Source organism: Condylostylus longicornis, unplaced genomic scaffold (assembly GCF_029603195.1).
Source record: "Condylostylus longicornis isolate FDR11 unplaced genomic scaffold, ASM2960319v2 ptg000215l, whole genome shotgun sequence".
Classification (NCBI taxonomy): domain Eukaryota; kingdom Metazoa; phylum Arthropoda; class Insecta; order Diptera; family Dolichopodidae; genus Condylostylus; species Condylostylus longicornis.
In genome coordinates this window covers 1-22428 of record NW_026578182.1, presented here as the reverse complement: position 1 = coordinate 22428, position 22428 = coordinate 1, and the positions used below count along the sequence as shown (strand labels likewise).

At 29.2% G+C, this 22428-nt stretch overlaps 1 protein-coding gene across 2 annotated transcripts in view; it reads left to right on the top strand.

The window, feature by feature from the left end:
- LOC129616465 (synaptotagmin 1) overlaps positions 1–21586 on the top strand; it is a 94804-nt gene extending 73218 nt beyond the window's left edge. Inside the window, exons 2-5 of one of the 2 annotated variants that reach the window (XM_055532104.1) lie at positions 16925–17202; positions 17265–17354; positions 19190–19384; positions 21332–21586. In XM_055532104.1, coding sequence (XP_055388079.1) covers positions 16925–17202; positions 17265–17354; positions 19190–19384; positions 21332–21571 — 803 coding nt within the window. In that variant the 3' untranslated portion in view covers positions 21572–21586. Of the gene's footprint in view, positions 1–16924; positions 17203–17258; positions 17355–19189; positions 19385–21331 lie in introns of both variants that reach the window. The other variant, XM_055532103.1, reaches the window with a different exon arrangement.
- Positions 21587–22428: the final 842 nt, after the last annotated feature.

Here is a 22428-nt window from a genome sequence, read left to right as displayed (position 1 = left end):
TACTTGAGACTTTGCATGATTGATGTGTAAGTATGTCACGACCCTTTGATTGTTGTTGATTCGAGTTCTTAGAAGAGTTGTATGGCGTTGGTATCGTCGAGCAAGTTTTAATTAATGGCGGAAGTTGTTTTTAAGATTGTAGACCTAGCTTTGAAGTAAAAAGTTCACGAAGTTGGGTATAAAGAGAATGTTTTTATAAATAATGTTAACGGGATATTATTAAAAAAGTGGTATTATTTTTATATAAGTACCATGTGTAAGAATACTAATACTATAACTTTTTTATTATTTTGAAGAAGAGTGTAGAAAAATGCAATAAGATAACATTTATTTTTATCTTGTGATTAATTACATCTTGTATTGCTTTTCTTGTTTTGTTTTGCTTCTGTTGTTTAATTTTTCGCATTAAAAGGTAAAAAGAAATATGAAAATATTTCAATGCATTTTATGATGCATAACATACATATCTATTCATATCTATTCATATATAACAAGAAAAAAAATATTGGAGGCTTAAAAGTGATATGGAAAGAAAAGTAATTTTAAATGATCTAGTTTTGGTTGTGGTTTTTATAAAAGCAGAATGAAGAAAAAAAAAATAAAGCGTGTTTTTAACTCATATATTAAAAATGTCGTATTTTTTAAATTTTCTGAGAGCCTGGTAGAAGGTATATTGGTGTTATTTGTATATTGAAAAACAACAAAAAATAGATTTAAATGTTGTTCTTTTTTCTTATGGAAGCAACAGATTTCATAACATATAATCTAAACCTATGGAAAAAGGAAAATTATGAAACATTTAAAAACACATAATTATTTTTATTATAATTGAAATTTATTTCGACCATAACCCGTATCTGAAAAAAATTAAAAAAAAATCTAGGAAAATAAAAAAATACCTGAAAGTTGAAATAAAATACAAATCTTTCATTTTACTTTTTTTTTATTTTCATTTGTCATTTTAAAAAAAAGTTAAATTCCTTAAATACTTAATCAAAATTATTTATATTTTTGACAATTTTAAATTTTCATTATCTGTAGTTTTTATAATGAATTTGCCTGAATTCACCGAATGAAGGTAATTTTTATTTAATTTAAAAATCCTGACGTAATTGTCAGGCATGAAAATGTAATTATTTTTGGTGACGAACACCCAATATGAATTTTTTGTATTTCTACTAAATTTTTCTTCTATGCCTTCCAAGGCATAGTTCCGTTAAGTATTTTTTAACAACCGCTTGATTGTTAAATGACATGGATCTTTATTGATCCATGTATTATGATCGTCGCTGAACCTCAACCAATAAATTTAATAATTAGTTTTTATCTAATCTAATAATAGTTTTTTAATAATTTTTTCTACTAGGTAAGCATCAGGATATTTAACAGAAGTAAGTTCTTCATTATAGAAACCACCAGAAATAGTATTGTCTTTATAGTCAACTAATTGATATGTAATGGGATATGTTTTATTTACTTTAGCGATTTTAAAAATCTCAGTAGACCAGTTGGGTTGATAACCTTCTTTGTACAAACTGCTTTTTGTATTTATTTATCTTTACATAATCACCAATTTAATATTTACTTTTTTGAAAAATTTTAGGTTCTATATAGATATTTCTTAATAAATGTTGTTCATTTTTCTTTGTAACTTCTTCAGGCGAAATTTTTATTTTCTTATGTTTTATTGAATTATACTTCTGTATTAATGATGATAAAATATGTAACCATTTATAATTTCCATCTAAACTAAATGTTTTCCACATCATATTTTCTAATGTTCTATTAAATCTTTCGACAATTGATGCTTTTATTTCGCAGAATGTGTGATAATGATTAATTGCTTTTTCTTTCATATAATTTTTTAATTTTGAATTAAAAAACTCCTTGCCTTCGTCAGATTGAATATTTTTGGGAATTGATTTTGATCTTTTAATTATTAATTTTAAAGAGTTTAAAACATTTTCAGCATTTTTTGTTTTTACAGGTTCTGCGTATTTTGAAAATATATCTATAGCTGTTAACATGTATTTATATCCTTTTGCTTGAATTTTCTTCTGAGATATCGTTTTCTAGCTGGTCTATGTATCTCCGATACTATTTGAGATTTTGACATTTTTTTTATACCAATTAATCAATTTTGCAACTTTAATTTTGTATTTTTTTATTGTATAGCATTCACAAGTATCTGGTCCAGATGTAGTATCGTCGTACGCCCAAGGGCAAATAGTAAAATGGCTTCCGTGTATCGAACTAGTTAATTGTAATTTATGTTTAAATGTTTTTAAGTAATTGTTTAAATATAAAATTTGATTCTTATGTTCTTCCAAAATAACAGAATCATATACATTTAAAAACTCGTTGACATCCATTTTTAAAATAAGAAAAATAAAAAGGATTCGAAAAAAAACTTTAGTATACATCAATTTATAATCGTAGCAGCATAACTGTCAAACGAATTTTCCAGTTTTACTAAAGAAATAAAAATGGATACTCAATCACCAAGAGGGGATGGGGTTTCAATTATGTTCAATAATGAAGAAGAACCAATTCAGGTACCAAATTCATTTTGCTGGAATTGTTATAAATGTCTTATGCTGTATATGGTATTTTTATGTTTGCTTTTTATTATTTTTACAATTATTCATGTTTTAAATAACACAAAAATAATGTAAATAAAAGAAAAAATAAAATAAAATACAAGTTACATTTTAGTCTAGTAGCATAGTGCTTTTATTTATTTCTAAATATTTTTTTATCTTATTTTTAAGTAAAAACGGAATTTCATAAAACAATCTAGAATAATTACATTGAAAGTTAAATCGATCTAATGGTATATAAATTTCACTTATTAGTATGATTTCATTGTTTTCTACACATTGTCTTATATATTTCCTTACATAGTCTTTTACACCCTCTTCAGCCTTTTTACACCCTCTTAGCCATTACCAAATGAATAAAATCAATTAGGTTATGAAATTCATCCATCTCTTCACTCCTTAACACGAAAGTTTGTAAATTTTTTGTTTTTATTCCAAATTGTAGACAAGAGACCTTGTTATTTATAAATTTTTTTTTATACTTTGTTTGAATTGCTGATAAAATTCCACCCAATCTTCATAATTTATAAAAAATTATTTTTTTCCAATACGGTGTATTGAAATGGTTGCTTCTAATAATTCTATGGAATCCTTTTACTACTTTTACAGTATGTGTTTTGTTTAAAAAAAAAGTATACGCCAACATAATGTTTTAAGAAACACTAATTGAGTAGTGCTGATCTAGCTGTCTGTTTTTAAACTGCATTTTAATTGAGACATTTGATCTTTTATATAACATGATTTCTAGAAACACATGTCCAAATATTCTGCTTTTCAAATATTTTGTGAAATTTTCTTAAAACTATTTGATCATTTTTAATATGGTTGCGTTTCTTAAATTCACGTAAAAATTATTCATACTTATACCAAAACATCCATACCATGCATACACGCAACAGTACTCTCCACAAACTTCTGAAAAGGTGCTTTGTAATTGTTTGTCATTGAAAACAATACATTTATCTTTTAAAAAACTTAAAATTTAATTTTTATTTGGTAAACCTTTATAAGAATCAAAGTATTCAACACAACCATATTTTGGAATATATATCTAAAGCAAATACACCTCTAAATTTTTTTCTAGTATATTTATTGCAATTTAAATATTTTATAATATTATCTAAAGTATTCATAAAATTAGTTCACTTAAATCATAAACTGTACTGTTTTCTTTAATGTAATACGAAAATCTTTTTTGATTTTTCCGTTAGTCAATATCACATTGAATTTTTTAATATTTCTTTAAGTTCACAGCTTATATTGTCATTAATCAAAGTTCCAAAAGAATAGGTTTCAAAATTTTCATATATTAGTTCCTTAGTTGGAAATTTAACTAAGCAAATATCTTTTACAAATAAGGTATTCTTGTCGTCACAACAAAACGTTATATCAACAAGTGCATAAGACGATGACACCATCTTGAATATTAAAACCATTTATGCAAATGTTTCAACACTTGCATCAAATTCTCCATAGAAAATAGCAGTCAGATGATTGCGCTTTAGATAACCTTGCCTCAATTCTAATTGCACCTTGATTAAATAGACCCTGACATATCTCATTTCCTGATGCATCTGGTTTCAAATTGAAAGCCAAGATGAAAAATTCATTACTAAACATAGATTTGGATATTTGATTCCTGTACCAGAAAAAAGTGTATGGTATGCACGAGTATAACAATTATTTTCATCTGAAAAACTTGTTTCAATTGCTGTGTTTGGTACTTGTACACCATTTACATACAATACAAACTGGGAAATATCAAAATGTTGAAAATTATATGGATTTTTTGATCTTTTTCCAGAGTAGCCAACATTTTCTGTAAGGCAAAAAATTATGGTGTTGGGTAATTTCCCAATGAAGACATTATCAAGTGAAATAGTTGATGTATTAGAAGGAATTGTAAAACTTTTTACTTCAGCATGCTTGTAATTGTACTTGGCATTAGATTTTTCTAGAACAGCGTTATGGGCTAGCAGCACACTTGGGTTTATTGTTACGTGCTTCATAAATAATATAGCTTCCAAAATTTTTAACTCAGATTCATCAGCGTCGTCTGCAAAAATATAAAAATCTGATTTTTCAAGTGTTAAAATAATTTTCACATTAACGTTGTTTATTAAAACAGACGATTGGTTAAACATATCCAAATGTAGTTTACCCATTAGCTCTACGATATTGCTGTTATGATAACGTTTTTGACGTTCTTTTGATCCATTATTATCTGGTTTTGCTATGTTTGGTTTATCTAAACACCATCCAGCACACTCTAAATGAGTAGTAGCGGCATCCGTACCATAATTTAATAATGATTCAAGGTATGCTCTGTAATGATAATTTCCATCTGACGGGGTAACACTTTATCCGTTAAATTAAGCATTATACTGTTTTATTATTGAGTGTAGAAGATTATTCGCTACACTTGGTTGGGACAATATTTTTCCGTCGGCACCTTTGTCGTTATTCCAATGGTTTCCATCTTTTTTAACAATTTGGACTTTTAATCTAAGATATGTAGAAGACAAATCTCTGTATGTATCACCATGACCTAATGAGACAAATTCAATAGTTGACGGATTATCTAAAGAAGCAATAGGATTGTATGAAACTTCTTCAGATCTTAAAATACTAGATTGAATTGGCTTTGTTCTAAGAATATCCAATTCTGATTTCATACATTCAATCATAATTAATCAAAAATATCAATTTTTACCGACTGTATTGTGTATACAATAGGTAGGTTATGTGATGGCAACAAATTTTGCATATCGAGTTTTCGGTGGGAATGCATTCTCCATAGTAGGGAAGTGTAAATAAACTATTTTTAGCAACATGTCGGTCTGTCGGTCAGTCGGTCTGTTGGTCTGTCGAAAATTTAATTTTGACTTCTTCGTATTAAAACAATGAACATATAAATTTGTTGGAAAGATCAGAGCTCGAAAACTGATTTGCGGGCCGATATTACATTTTCACCATATCTACGGAACGAATTGATAGAATTTCTTGAAATTTGATATTTGAGTTCTGGTTGTTACCGAAACTAACTGGCGAGCATTTCAGGGAATTCGGGTAACACAAAGCGAAATTCTTCTAAGAGTCAAATTTACATCTTTCCAGGTACGTTAACTATAAGCTTACTAATGTCCTAAAAATTGGAAATAAGTATTTAACAGACATTTTTATAATATTTTCTAACATCACTTAACTAGACAATACACATTGCGGTCGGTTATGTGCTAACCACATTAGATTTTTTTGAAATGTAATACAATTTTTGTAGGAATATTACTATTGGAAAAATTTATTTGTTTACCATATTTATCACATAACATAATAGAAATATTGTCAAAAAATTTTCAACTGGAAAATAATGAATATTTTTAAATTCAAAAAAATTATTTTCGTATGTATTCTTTATTATTATTGATCGTAAACACCTAAAAGTATTGTCACCGACAATTTGTGGTTCTATAATGTCACTGTATACAAACATAATATCTGATTTATGTACTGGTATAAAATATAAGGTTTCTAAATAAGACTTGTACAATTACACAATTGTGTTTTTATATTTTTTAAAATCGGGATACTTTATTAAAAATTGGTTAAAACTTTCTTTGATAAAAACATCAATTGATCAATTGGTTTTTGCACATATTTTTGTGTCAACTTCTGGATCGCTGACACATATTTTAATCACTTCACCAGTATATTTAGTTGATTCTCCAGATTTTATGTAACTTGAGTTCCTTGAAATATAATCAAAAATTTGCCATATAAGTTGACGCTCACATTCCGTTTTTGTATATCCTGCATCCGGTTCTATATTTTGTATGAGTGTAGGTAAAACAAAAGTTTTCAAATCACAATTGATTTGTTCTTTGTAATAAATATGTTTTCATATTTTTTTTTCTCTACTTCCAATCGTAATTGCAATTCTTTTTTCGTCGTTTTCTCCGTAAATAAATGATACATAATCATTTACATACACTTCTGAAATTCTAACTTTCCATTTTTCATCAAGGGCAAATTGTTTATTCAATATATTAGTAAAAGCTGCCAATGTGTTTTCAGGATAGTAGTTAATGGACGAATCACTTAGTAAAGTTACATAAAGTTCATCATTTACCTGTAAGTTGTCCGTATGCTTGTCGATTTACTTTTACGTATGGGAAAATCAAGCTGTGTTTGTGTGTCACCTGTTTTAGCAGATCGTAAAACACGTCTTTGGGAATTCCTTAAGTTTTCGGTATTTCTAGTTTTTTCTTTTTTCGGAGGGGGCTAGGACTGTCTAAAGGAACTGTTATAATATCTCCATTTTCTGTTTCATAGATCAGAAAATTTTGATTTCTGATAGACTTACATTTTCTAAGACCTTCGCCAGCTGATGCGGCAGAAAGGGCTGTCGTTAAAACATTTTCATGCAATTCATTATCAAATACGTCGTCTTGGTCTTTTTCGAATATTTCCTCCTCGGAGAACTGTATTTTAGCATCCTTAAATTTTGTGGGGGTGGCGATGAGACCGCCGTGCACATTCTCTGCGACTGTCCGGCACTGGCTGTTCGGCGCCGCAATTGTCTTGGACATGGGTCCCTAAGTGTTCGGGAACTGTTGTCCAACTCCCTTAGGGATTTCTCCGGCTTTGTGATTCGGACGGGGATATTAAAGACGGAAGAGTGGGGGGGGGGGGGGGCTACAATAAGTCAAAAATGGCTGCGGTGGCTTGGGGGGTTACTCCTGTCCCACTCGGTTCCCTTAGAATCTACAATCTACAATCCTTAAATTCCACAAAATTCGCTTGGGTGTCTGTGTTTTTAAAAGCAGCTTTTGGACGAGTTTGAGTACTCTTTGTTTCCGTAAAAATCCCCCTTTTTGAATAATTATTTTTCATTTATTGTTTATAGATTTTTTATTGGAGGTTAACGCCCGAACTCTTTTTTATACTTCCTTAGTTGATTCGTTATTTTTTTATTAAGATTGCAATTTCCTTTTAATATACATATTCAAAGCTATTTCACAAAATGTTTTTATTATTTCTGGTTCACAATGTTTAATTATTATTTTTTGAAACCTTGGTTTAGAATTTTTTAATAGGTGCAATATATGTCGATTGGTTTTCAAACGTCTCATATTCTTGTACTAATTGCTCTAACTGATCTTTTGTACAAAAACTTAAATTTAGACCAAACAAATCACTTCTTAATCTAAAAAAATCGTTGACTTCTTGAGTGAGATCTAATAATATATATCCATATGGTTGTGATGTTACCTCATTATATACATTTTAAAATTCTTTAACCTGATTCGGATATATTTGTCTGGCCAAAGGTAATATTTGTGATTTATCTCTAGGGTTTTTGAAAAGTACTAAATATTTGCAATTTAATGAAATATCTCTTGAAAATTTTCCTTGATGAAATAGACTTTAAGTTACAAAAATTACAAACGAATTTCTGTGATGTGAACCTCTAGTAAATAACTCACATATTCGTTTGTCTTGTGTACTTAACACCATATCGTCTAATACTATTAATATAGGTTCATGATTATCATTTATGTCTGGAACAGTAACATAATGCTCAAGCCGTTCTATATTTTTGGGAACAGCATTTTTATCAGGATTACACCAAATTATTTATTCAACATAAGGTTTTATATTGTCTTTATTATTTTTTAATAGATTATGTATAAAAGTCGTTTTCCCACAGCACGATGGACCGGCCACCATCATTGTAAATGGGTGAAAAAACATAATGAAAATAAAAATTGATCTTGTAACCTACATATATTTATAACGTATAATATGTCAATTGGTCAAAATATTATATAAACCTAGTAACCTCTTCAGTACTTTTATTTTCATTTAAACTTTCATTGAGGACAAGCACTTGTTTTCAATATGAGCGAACAGATTTTTATTGTCGACTTCAATTTGTACAAGGAAATGAAAAACACTATTTTGTAAAAGAATTGGCCTTACTTGAAAAAGGAAGCATGATCCCCATGGTGTATTATTTTAAATCTCCATACTCTGAACGCAAACTTACCCAAAAATCAAAATATAATGTTCAATATTCTGAAGATAATATAAATGGAATAAAGTGGAATAGCGGAAATATAGAATATTCACAAGTACCGCATATTATTAAGCAAATTTTACAATCAGCTGAAAAGATTTATGTAAAAAGCCTTCAAAAAAAGGTATTCTTACAACAGTTCATTAACAGGTCCAAAATAGAGGATTTAACTGAAAGTATGCCATCATTATTACAAATTGAAAGCTATAAGTCTTTATGCCCTATTGCTGCACATAATGGAATTAAAAAATTAAGATGTACTGTAAAAAACGCAATAAATACTTCCATGCATTTGATAAAGGAAAAAATACTGAATTAACTAGATAATAAAAATATGAAAACAAAAGTTCACTTTAACTTGAAATTAAAAATTCATTATATGTATGCATGGGATTTTGCATACAGAATTGCTCGAAAAGGAATATACGAACAACTTGCACGAGATAGGAACCGGTTTCAAAGACGTATACAAATACTTGAACCAGTGATATCTGAAATTCTAACCTGTAGTCATCGAAAAAAAATATTTAAAGAAAGATTCCAAAAACAAATATGTACTTTACATAATTATATTAAAGAAAAAAGTGAAAAAAAAATGTGTTTTGTAATTTATAGGTATATACGTTCTATAGAACATTCTACTTTAAGAAATATGCAAATGCTTAATGTATTAACGTCTAGTTGTTAATATATAAAGCATTTTTTTGATTAACCAGTTTTTTTTTGTATTTAAGTACAATCGAAGAAAATGAAAACAAGAATTTGTTTTTAGCACTTTTCCAAAAAATTTTTGAAAAAAAGTGCTTATTATTTTCACTCTGTCCGTCCGTGGACACTTTTTTTGTTTACAAAACTCCTACATCCTTGAAGATAGAAAGCTGAAATTTAATACGTACATAGATCTTTACTAGAAACTTATTTCCGTAGAGCAAAATTTTTACGTATCTCTCCCCCTCTAGAAGTATAAAACCCCCAAAACCCTAAAAATGGCCTTTTTTAATTACTTGTTGCAATGAAACCATAAGCATTTTTGAAATTTTGTAAACGCGGAAAGACAGCGGCTTGCTTCCCCTGGCGCGGTATGATATAGTTAAACTTTAGAAAAACAAAATGGCCGTTCAAATTAACCGTTATCTAAAGTCCTTTTTTTCCAAATTTTTGATGTCGTTTTTCTTCCAGACCCTGTAGAAGCTTGAAATTTTAGGGGCTTTTAGACATTAACAAATTGTTCATTTCGTTAGAAGAAAATTTTTTTCCATCTCCACCCCCTCTCAAGCTATCGCCTCTTGAAATTTGTAAAATTTGAATTTTTGACACCTTGAAGGGAAAAGTGCTACAATACAAACCATTGGTTTGACCCAACTTTATTATTTTCAAGGCAACTATTTGCATCAACAACAACAAATTTCATGCATCTTGCTTTTTCTTATGCAAAAGTAAATAATAAGACATTCCTGCTATTTCTTAATTATGAATAGTAAAAACAAAAACAAAGCGGTACGCAAGCAACTAGCTACAATAACAAGAACTAAGGTAGAAGGAAAATAAAAATTATAGGTACCTCAATGTAAATATAAAAAGTTTTTTCCTTTTTTACTACCAAGGTAAAATTAAAATACGTACTTTCTGATATTTCTGATTACCTAATACTATTTTTAAAATATTTAATTTAAATTTCCTTATCTGCTGGACAACCCCGGCAAAGGAAACTCACATGTAAACAAATCATGCAAAGTCTCAAGTATGCTGAACTCGCTCAAGTTAACAACTTGCTTTGCAACCTTTGACCTACTTTATAGTTCATTGACCTGACGGCCATTTAAAACACCTCAGCTACGTACATTCATATGTACATGGGTCATGACACACTTAAACAGGTCATCTACCTATACCAGGAAATAAACGGCCCGTTATACAGGTCATGACACGCTTAAACAGGTCATCTACCTATACCAGGAAATAAGAAAGTGAAAGTGAGCGTGCGATATGGGCTGATTTTTTCCCAGCACCAAGACACCCTACTTGTATTCAATCGTTTTAGCTATCTTTTTTCACCTACATATTCCAGGAACACTTTCAAAAAAAAAATTCTTGACACTTTATACTAACCATAACCTACCACAATTTTTAAGTATTTCATTGACCTAATTATAGTTTCTTTTATTGTCATAAGTAGAAACATTTTCGACTTTTTTTAATAAATTTTTTGTAATATCAAATTACACTATATTGTACTCTGTATAATTTATGTTTTTTCTTTTGATTCACTTTTGTTTCGTTATATTTAAAATTTCTAATTTTGCTGCACCAGCAGTTATGTATTTATTGTTTGTAGGTTAATTATTAGTAATACTTTTTACCGACCGTATTGTGTATACAATAGGTAGGTTATGTGATGGCAACAAATTTTGCACATCGAGTTTTCGGTGGGAATACACTTCTCCATTGTAGGCAAGTGTAAGTAAACTATATTTAGCCACCTGTCGGTCCGTCGGTCTGTCAGTCTGTCGGTCTGTGTGTGCACGCGTGTATCTCAAGTTCTGCTGAACCGATTTTGATGAAATTTTATATGTAAGTTTATTTCGACCATGGCACGGATTGATCAACTTTTGGGATATATCAGGCCTCGGGAACTGCATTTTCTAGCGGGCCTGTTTTACATTTTTGAATATTTTGAAGAAAATATTCAACCGATTTACTTGAAATTTCATATATAAGCTTTGCTCGACCGTCCGCAAAAATTCCTAACTTTTGGAAGAAATCAGGTGTCGGCTACTGGACGTTTAATACGGGCCCAATATACATTTTTGTGTATATAAAGAGAAATAATTACCCGATTTCATTGAAATTTAATATTTAAATTCCTCGTAGTTAAAACAATGAAAATAATAATTGTTTGGAAAGATCAGGGCTCGAAAACTGATCTGCGGACCGATTTTACATTTTTCACCATATCTACGGAACGAATTGATGGAATTTCACATAACCTACCTAATGTATACACAATACGGTCGGTAAAAATGAATTTGGAATAAATAAAAATATGGAATTTGCACATTAATAACTGTACAAAAGCTACATTTATGGGTATTGAAACTTACGCGGCCGTCTCAGTTATTGATATTTTAAATTTAGCCTCCATGGGTAAAAAGGTTCCCCATATGGGTTATGCCCTTATGAGTAAACACAACTTTTGTATGTAGACGGTGTTAATGCCTTAACAAATTCCAAGTTACGGAGGCTTAAGCAAATCTCCAGTGATTTTTTATTTTTTGAATTTTTATGTATCTCCCTCTATACCTGGGCAAAATAGACGCAATATTAAATATGATTTGGAAACCTTGAAATAAAAGCTTTCCCATAAATATATCAATAATAATAAAAATTTTAATTTTTATCTTTTCATTTTTAAAAAACGTTAATTTTACGTTAAGGTAACATAACATTGCAGCTCCCATTTAACCACAGTTGGCAATCTTGTCAACTGAGCTTCAATTTCAATGACTTAGTGCCGTCTTTCATTAAGGCAACCCTATAAGTCAGTAATGATTTGAGCAATTCGTATTCAAAATTTTTTTATACCCCAATTGAATATGTTTCTTATTAATGAAATTCTGGATGCATTTTTTTTCCGTATTTGTTACACATTTAATGGTCAAGCTTATCTCATCATAATATTATATATGGTAATTTGAAAATTAAATGTGAGAGTTGCGATTTTAGCAAAAAAGTTAAATATAATACAAGTTATTATGCTCAAACATTAACTTACAAATTTACTACTCTTAGCTTCAATTCCCAATGATCCACCAAATGCAACATATACCTTGGTTAGTATTACGAGTATAACAAGAGCCGCAAACGAAAACAGAAAGGAAATTAGAGAGAAGTATTCTTATGAAATATAGCGCGTTGGATAAATTGAAATTTACATTAAGTGTATTATTTAAAATCACAATTATTAAATGTGAGTCAGCTCTCTTGACTTCCGTAGAATGCACTTATTGTCATATCTTATACTGATCGTGTACTTAATAAAAATAAAAACCAAAATTTTGAAAAGTAATCTAAAACGCGTGTTTAGTGATTAAATTGCATTCCACGGGAATAAAATGCCGAAAGTAAAAAAAAAGAAAATTAGATGATAATCAAACAGTTCCACAAACAGATGTAAATAAAAAACAACTTTTAAAAAATATAAACTATTACATATCTGCCATTGCAACTTGATAATAATTATGTTATAGACTCTAATGAAATGTAAAGTGGCAATAATTTTGTACCTGTTAAAATAAAATTTTCACCGATTACTTTGGTAAAACAAAATTTTAATTTCTAACAATTTTAATTCACGTAACAGTTCAATTACTTTGTTACATGATGTAAGTTACTCTTCAAGTACAAATAAAAATTATAGTAGTGTTATAAAATAATAGTAGTAGAAGCATTAATGATAATTTTAGAAGTAATAATAATATTCATAGCTCTAATAATGTAAATGTAAATTACAAATTAAAAACAAATTTATTTTCATTTGAAGAATTAAACAATTTAACTTCTGAACTTTTGGCTCAATTAGGTGGTTTTACAAATAGGCAATATTTAATAGAATAGATAGTATTGAATACAATTTAATATTATCACTCAACTCACATTTAAATATATGTATGAAATTGATGGGTAGTTCCAACAAAGTTAAAAACATATTAATTTGAAATGCACGTACATTTCGTTATAAGAGTGATGAATTTTTTAATTTTATGCTTTCTAAAGATGTTCAAATTGGTCTTCTTAGCGATACTTGGCTCAGTAATGAGGTTAGAATTTCTCATCCTGTGTTCAAGATATAAAGAAATGATTGTGCTACTAGTAAGGGTGGTGGAGTTGCTATTGTAATTGATAAGAAACTAAATCACAGGTTAATACCGTCATAAAATACTCATGTTATAGAAAATAAAGGTTTGGAGCTCTATTTGGAAAATGGTTTTAATTTAAAAATTTTTTCCGTGTACTTTCCAAGAAATAGTTGTGCTTGTCTTAATCCAAATTGTTAGGTAAGTATAAATACTGAAAATAGGAAAAGTAAATTATTAAATCGGATATTAAAGGAGTAATTTAATTTTAAATTACAATTTTCTGAAAACGAAATTGTTAAAAATATGTACCAACAATTACTATAAAATACAAATTTAAACTTTTTAGTAGGTGATAACAATTTTATTTTAGTTTTAAGTATAGTTATAAGTTCGAAGTCAGACAAGGTTTTTCCCATTTTTCCTTGAAAATGTAGATTTCTCATTTAAATTAATAAAAACATTAAAAATATCTTAGTTGCTTTTAAAATAGCCAGAACTCTATAAAATCAATAGCTAATTATTTTAAGACAAAAATTTGTATATCATTGGAAGATTATAAATAAAAATTAAATTAAATTAAATGCGATAAGGTAACACAGATATGAAACACTGAAAAGTTAAAACTTATAATCAAAGTCATTAAAATAATGAGAAATCTAAGAAAAACTGTAAATTATGTTATTGTAAAATAATAGCAATTCTATAACCGACGATTAGAAAAACGCAAATTTTGTTAATAAAATTTTTACTGATTCTGTACAAAAAGCAATATAACAATAACAACCACTACAATTTTTCGATGTTTCATGCAAAATCGGCAACGTTTTATTTTCAATAAACCAAATCTTGATAAAGTTATGGGTATCACTACGAAGTAGGTTACTAACTTGCTAAATAATTTTAAAAATTTGTGATGAAAGCATTTAACTATAATTTTTAATTTCATAATTGATACTGAAATATATTCAGGTATCTTGAAAATGAATAAACTCGTCCAAATTACTAAAGTTGATGGTGCTAGTACGGCTGGTATAGAATTGAATATTTGCGTATTTGATCCGCAAACGATTAAAATAACTTGCAACTAGATGGCAAGCTAATTATGTTTTGAGATGATATACGTTATGTATGTTTTACCCACATAAATTCAAGTAAGTGTTATAAACACAAATTGAACATGATGCTTCATTAATATTAGAGTTAATATTGCTAAATATCTAGATAAACATTTCCAAAACAATTTATTTTGGCAGAATTTATCTCGAAGTGCACTTAAAAGCAAGAGTTTTGAGTACCATGAGTTTATTACTTAAATTAAAAAAAACAATACTATATGCATATAAAAATACTTAAGAATTTCAAAATTTTAAAACTAGTACATAATCTTCCTTTTAGGCAATCTATACTTACTCTACATAAAAATTTTTACAATGACAATCCTACCAATGACTATCTACACAAAAAACAGCTTGTATTTTTGTGTATGAATTGAGACACTCTATTGCTTATCATACTATTAAGTTCAATCAAAACCCACAAAATCTTTCGGCGATATGTATTTTAGAGCTTACAAAACAAAAAATTACTTACTCAGGATTATTTGAATATTATAAATTATCTAAAATTACGAGAAATATGGAAAAAGTATCTATTTTGAAAATTCACTCAAGTTAGTGATTAAAGTGGAAAATTATTAAACCGGTTTTTATAATGTGTGTTATGAAAGATTTATAATGAAATACTAATAACAAATTTAGTTGCAATAAATATGAACTAATCAATTGTATAAAATATGAAATATCATTATTGTTAGCTGTAAATATTATTTACCTTGTATATCTAATTGCGCTTTAGGCCTCTAAAACTCACCTAGTGGCGCGGAGGCCATACTTAAGCTTTTACGTTACTAGCAATGACAAATAAAACAGAAAAAAAGTAAAAGTGTTCCAGTTGGGCTAAACCAAGAGAATTATATCCTGCACCTTGAGTATAAAGAATTATTTTTGAAGTATTTAGAATTAGCTTTCATGGTTCACGGATTACCAAAAAATTTCACGGATATGTTTGACCTACCCACGACTGCTAAATTTCATAAATCTATCCTTTCCAGTATATTTTTCCAATTGGTGAATTTTTCATTTTTATAACCTGCGCCTTAGTGAAGCGTATATTTACTTTGGTATGGAGTTTCTAGCAATTTGAAGCAGCCGTTTCCGGTACGAACATGTATATAATTCTTGCTCGGCGTAAAATTCTTTTTGATTTAGACATGTCCGTCCATCCGTCCCCACGATCGTACGATAACTTAAAAATTAATAATGCAATAGGCACTTAACTTTCACAAGTTCTTTCTTTTCTGCCAAGGATGGCTGCTATTGCAACTAGGCCAACTCGGACAACAGGTTGGCATAGTTGCCACACAACTCAAAGAAGTTTGTCTAAATATTTAGACTAATAAATATATTAATATCAAATTTTACAAAATTGTATACAATTACATTTTACATATGCTCTGAAAAATTTTAATGGAATGGTTGCACTGGTTCAGATACTTCAACTCCAAATGCTAGTTCTATATATTCAGAAAAATAATAAAGCTAGATTCATGAAACTTGGCAGTCGTGTGTCCAATTTTCGGTCAGTTAATATTCCTGAAGTTTTCGTGGAATGGATTGACAGGTTCGGATAGGTCCAATAGAAGTCCAAAATCAAATTTTATATATTCGAGAAAATAATAAAGTTAGCTTCATGAAACTGGACAGTTGTGTGTCCGATTTTAGGTTAAACAAATTAGTAAAGTTTCTATAGAGCGCTTTGATATGTTTGAGTAATTGATATAAAACAATGAGAGTTAGTTCTAGATATTTCAAAAACAATTTTTGAACTCAAATTGTCAAGTTTTAAACTGACTGAAACATGGAACGAGTAAAAACTTGTCTTAACTTCGTTTTTGAAATTATTTCACACCTGAAAAAAATTTTTAATTTGATGCTTATAGCTTTTGTTTTCATTTTGTACTTAGTTTTGTTTTAGAGAAATAATCCTTTCACTAAGATCTACCTTTCACTAATGTAATTTCTTCTTTCTATGTTGAACCATGTACGAAAGTTTTTGGAAACAATACAAACGGAATAACAAAGGTAAATTAATCCGCACTTTTTTCAATTTAATGACAAGTACTTCAATAAAAATACAAAAAGAAATTAGGCGAATTTTTGGAAGTGTGGATCATACATTTGACATTAGTTTAGGCTTTAGTGAGAAAAATCTCTAACTAGGAGATGAATTTAAATGACAGAAATTTTATTCCAAAATACACATTTATAATTTAACATTAAAAAAAAAATTTTTATTTTATTTTATTAATTATCGAAATTAAAATTTTATAGCTTCCGAAGAGCCTCCATCATTTTCAACAACTCAAACTGGTGTAATTGATGCGATTGAAAAGAAAGCGGAAGAAGCTGCAGGCATTATAAAGGACAAAACCGGAATACCTACATGGGGAGTAGTAGGCATATTCATTCTAATAGCGGCTCTAATTCTTGGAGTATGTTTCTTTTGTATACGAAGATTTTTCAGAAAAAGACGGGGCAAAGATGGTAAAAAAGGTAAAGGAGTTGATATGAAATCTGTTCAATTGCTAGGATCAGCCTACAAAGAAAAAGTAAGTTCCATTCCCCCTTATCGCCAAAATAGTTATTGTGTGCTGCAATGTTATAGGTACAGCCGGATATGGAGGAACTGACAGAAAACGCTGAAGAAGGTGACGCAGAAAGTAAACAAAGTGAACAAAAGTTGGGAAAACTTAATTTCAAGGTAGGAGAGGTTATACCAATACATGCATGTTTGTGTGTATTATGATTTGTAACAAACCTACTACCGTACACTGCATGAAACGCTATAATAATAAATAAAATGACAATGTAGAAAAGCGCGACTAAAAACTTCTTTCACAAAACTACTATCGGTAATTAAACTATTTACAGATTTCAAAAGTTTACTCTGGTGACATAAAAGCTTTAATTCCAACTTTTTAATTAGTTTTATTTACTTAATATTAGAAGAAAGTGTTTACATTAAGGATAGTTGGAAAAAATACACCTATACATTCAAATTCTCTTGGCTGTTTTGCATTGCACTTGAAGAACTGTTTTATTTAAAATTTTAGTACTGCATCAAGTTTCTCACACAAAACTTTTATAAAATAAATAAAATTGAACGCTCCCAAAAATATAATATTGAATATTCTGTTTTATTGTTTGAGTATTAATATTTGTTTTTCATTCCTTTTTTAAATAAAATCTTACAATAGTCAGATAGGTATATTTCATTTATCTTGAGATATATAACACCCAAAAAGATACATTTATACACCATATCGAACCATAGAATATATAATTTCTTGCTCAGAATCGACCTTATGTTTATCTAGTTGTGTCCATTCATATGTGTCAAGCGTTCATTCGAGAACAAAATATTTTTACTGCATGCAGAGAGGTACTGAAAATGAATGATCATGCCGCATATTGTTTGCAAAAGTCTCTGAAACCTTTACAACTTTTGTTAGACAACTGTTTGGAACATCGGTTCAAAAGACCGCACCCCCGCCCCTTTTCCTTTTAACTGCGAGCGGCAATATCACGCTCCCCCAAAAGCTGCACTGATGTTCCCCCTTCGTCCTCAAAGAATTTACAAATGTTTCCACTTTCCAGGCGCTTCCTAAGTCTGCAGTGCCCTGATAAGATCTCGCCAAGAATTCTCACCTGATTCTTGCCCAACCCTATAACTTCCTTAAATTGCTTCTCGTCATAATCCCCCAGAATTTCATTACCTGGAAAGGGATGGCCGATTCAATTGACCGCCTCCGGGTAAGGAGAGGTGTGTCAGTCACTTTCCTGCCTCATTGCCTTAAGAATATAACTAATAAATAAATTAGCATGAAAGTTTCAAAGTTTTGAGTTAAGATGCGGTAAATTTGGAATTGGCGAATATTCATTGCTCTTTTAAAAGACGAAAATTTTTAAATTCGTCGATTTTATTCATTGACAGCTCTTACTTTCTAATAAAATTTAATATGGTATCATGGGAAAGGAAGACACTTTTTAGATAATGAAGAGATTATGAATAAAATTAAGTTATAATATTTAGGCCGAAAAAGAAAACGAATTTTGCTTTCTATATATGGCTTCATATCTTCTTTGCACAAAATTAATTTCGAAAAAAACATAGAAGGCAAATACACTAGAAATAAATTCATTTTCCAGGCAAAAAAACAAATTTCCAAAACAAATATTTTCAAACAGATTTTGTTTCGACAAACATAAAAACTTTCATTTTTTTTAAATAAATAAACATCAAGTTACTCAACACAGTGGTCGCATATTAGACTTAAACCTCTTTTGTGAGTTGGAATTAGAGGAAATTATATTCACAATTTTCAAATTACTTTTACACTAATATTTTGCCAGTAACTTAAAGCAGCCAAGAGTGTAAAGCATATGCAATATATTATGTGCGTTTAGATCAACTTCAAATAACATGTTTTCCTCTACACTTGATTGTCGTAAAACAAAAATAATGATGGGCTTTGAGTGTGCATCCAAATTTTCTTTTTAATAATTTTTTTTAATTTATTTTTCTTATTTTCGCAGCTTGAATACGATTTCAACAATAACAGTCTCTCTGTGACAGTCATACAAGCAGAAGAGTTACCAGCGTTGGACATGGGTGGCACATCTGATCCATATGTCAAAGTTTATTTATTACCCGATAAAAAAAAGAAATTTGAAACAAAAGTGCATCGGAAAACTTTAAGTCCTGTCTTCAACGAAACTTTTACCTTTAAAGTATGTATGAACCAAATTTTGCTTTAAAATAATACAATTATTTAAATAAAAACTATCTCGATGTCAGAAAAAGTAAAACGTATGTTAGTTGATGTTCACTTACTGGTTTTAGGAACTTCTTTAACAACACCAAATTTAATTAATGCAGCCTCCTCACGCTCGCACTTGTCATATCTCCGCTCCAAGTATGAAGCCGAAGATATCCCCAAGGCTGGGCAGTCGCAAAGAATGTACGCGGGGGCTTCGTCGCCGCCCCAAAAAATTTGCATAGAGGGGAGCTCCATTTTCCAAGCCTATACATTTGATACCGCAGTGGTGATACTGATTTCCGTAAAGAAATTCGCAATAGCACGGATCCAGCTCCTATTCATCCCCACCAACTCTCGTGAACTTCCCCGAACATGATGGAAGAAACACCTTCTCTCGAACGTTACGACACCCTTTCGTATCTCACTAGTAAAGGCCGTATTCCGCCACGAGCAGGGAGGCGAGCCTAGTCCCCACGGCGGAAGAAGGCGGACCACCGAAAGGCAGTGGCTGCACAAAGTCAACTTCAGATCTCCTCCGGGCAAGCCCTACGATAACTTCGTTGCCCACATGTCCACTAAGGCCCGGCACCCAAATAAGCGTTACTCTGCTTAGCGATGCCGATTTCACAAGAGCAGGTAGCTCCAGACCAGCCTGGGCGTATGAGAATAAATAAATGGTACAGTTTTTATACCCTATTCCCAAACTGGCTCTCAGACAGAACTATATTGCACGTATTTCAGCTTAAAACACTGTGCAATACGGGTCCAGACTCTTATATATACGTGTGTCTGGATTGACACCGTATACGCCCGACACCATTTTGGACTCACTCTCGTACCACATGCTTGAACCCAACTTAAGTATCGGATCGCCCCAACCACACGTCCATCGATCGGAAATCAGAACCCTGTACCTGCAGTCAAAATTGTACCGTGTCAGATTGGAATCCGACATGGTTATTCTCAGAATCGGATCGCTTTTTAATAAAATATCTGTGAGACCTGTGGGCCAATTTTTGCCACGCCTCGTCCTCGCGCGAGAGATATCGGTAGGTCATTAGCCGAGCTTTCTTTAGTATGTATAGATGCAGTGGTGGCAACCCAATCATTAACTCCAATGGAGCAGTGGGAGCCGTCTGCGTTGCCGCTGCAACTCCCAAGCAGGTCAACCTCTGAAGTTTCCAGCTTGGCTTGATCGTATTTTGGGCTACTGATACCCCAGGCCCAACGAATGTAGCTCTTACACGTCCATAATGTCGCCCTAGCCGTTACAAAATCTACCACGTGGAAACCATCATAATTTGGTAAAAAATTAAGAAGGTTTACCTCATGGAAACCGAACAAATCACCAAATTTAATTATGTATGCTTTGGAATTACTTGAATAAAGCAACTACAATTTATTGTCCCCTGTAATTAATGCTTTTCAAATTTGTTTATTTAATTACGTTTTATATGTCGTACTCCGTTTAGCAAATCTGATAAGAAGTTTAAGATTTAAACCTAAAATTTCAATTTTATCTCTTAAGAATTGAAAAAACTTAAAGAACTGTATGATGTCTTAAGTATAGGATTAAGAATATTTTTTTTTTTTGAATATTTGAATACAAAAAATATTCACAAAAACAGTATCATAACATGCAAACTATAGACCATTACTCTAAAACTTCTTATAATGTACCTGCTTGAGGAATTTTAGTACTCAATACAAAATCAATAATTTGGCTTTTGTGAATGTTTTACTAAGGAGTCAATCCATATAATGAAATATTATATTACATTATATTATATTTTATAAAATAATAAATAATTGTAACAAACATTGATATTTATAACAAACATTATACAGAATCTTTATTTCTAATTAGATTTACATTAAGAAACAATTTTAAATGCGAACATTCTCTTTAACTAAACAGAATTTACCATATGCGGAAGCCATGAACAAAACATTAGTTTTTGCTATATTCGATTTCGATAGATTTTCTAAACACGATCAGATTGGAGAAGTAAAAGTGCCATTATGCACAATCGACTTAGCGCAAACTATCGAGGAATGGCGCGAACTTGTCAGTGTTGAAGGAGAAGGTGGACAGGTAATTGAAAAAGTTTTGAAAAACAATTTAATTTTTATTATATTTCCTATTACATATGTATAAACAGAATTTACCCCTTTTATTATTTTTATTTAAAAAACTTTGAATTTTAGTAAATAAATACATTTATACCTTTAAAATTGAACACAAGATACAAGAATTATATAAGTACATACCTCTGGAAATAAATAATCTCTTTCCAAATACATATTTACTCACAACAAACGTCAAAAATATTACAACTTTCAACAGATATTAATATTTATATACATATATATATATAATATTTTGTAATTAAATTTGTTTCTGTATATAAATATACAGATATATTATAACATGTTATAACATATTATATTATATTATATTATTATATTATATTATATTATATAATATAATATTATATTATATTATACTATATTATATTATATATTATATTATATTATATTATATTATATATTATATTATATTATATTATATTATATTATATTATATATATTATATTATATTATATTATATTATATTATATTATATTATATTATATTATATTATATTATATTATATTATATTATATTATATTATATTATATTATATTATATTATAATATATTATATTATATTATATTATATTATATTATATTATATTATATTATATTATATTATATTATATTATATTATATTATATTATATTATATTATATTATATTATATTATATTATATTATATTATATTATATTATATTATATTATATTATATTATATTATATTATATTATATTATATTATATTATATTATATTATATTATATTATATTATATTATATTATATTATATTATATTATATTATATTATATTATATTATATTATATTATATTATATTATATTATATTATATTATATTATATTATATTATATTATATTATATTATA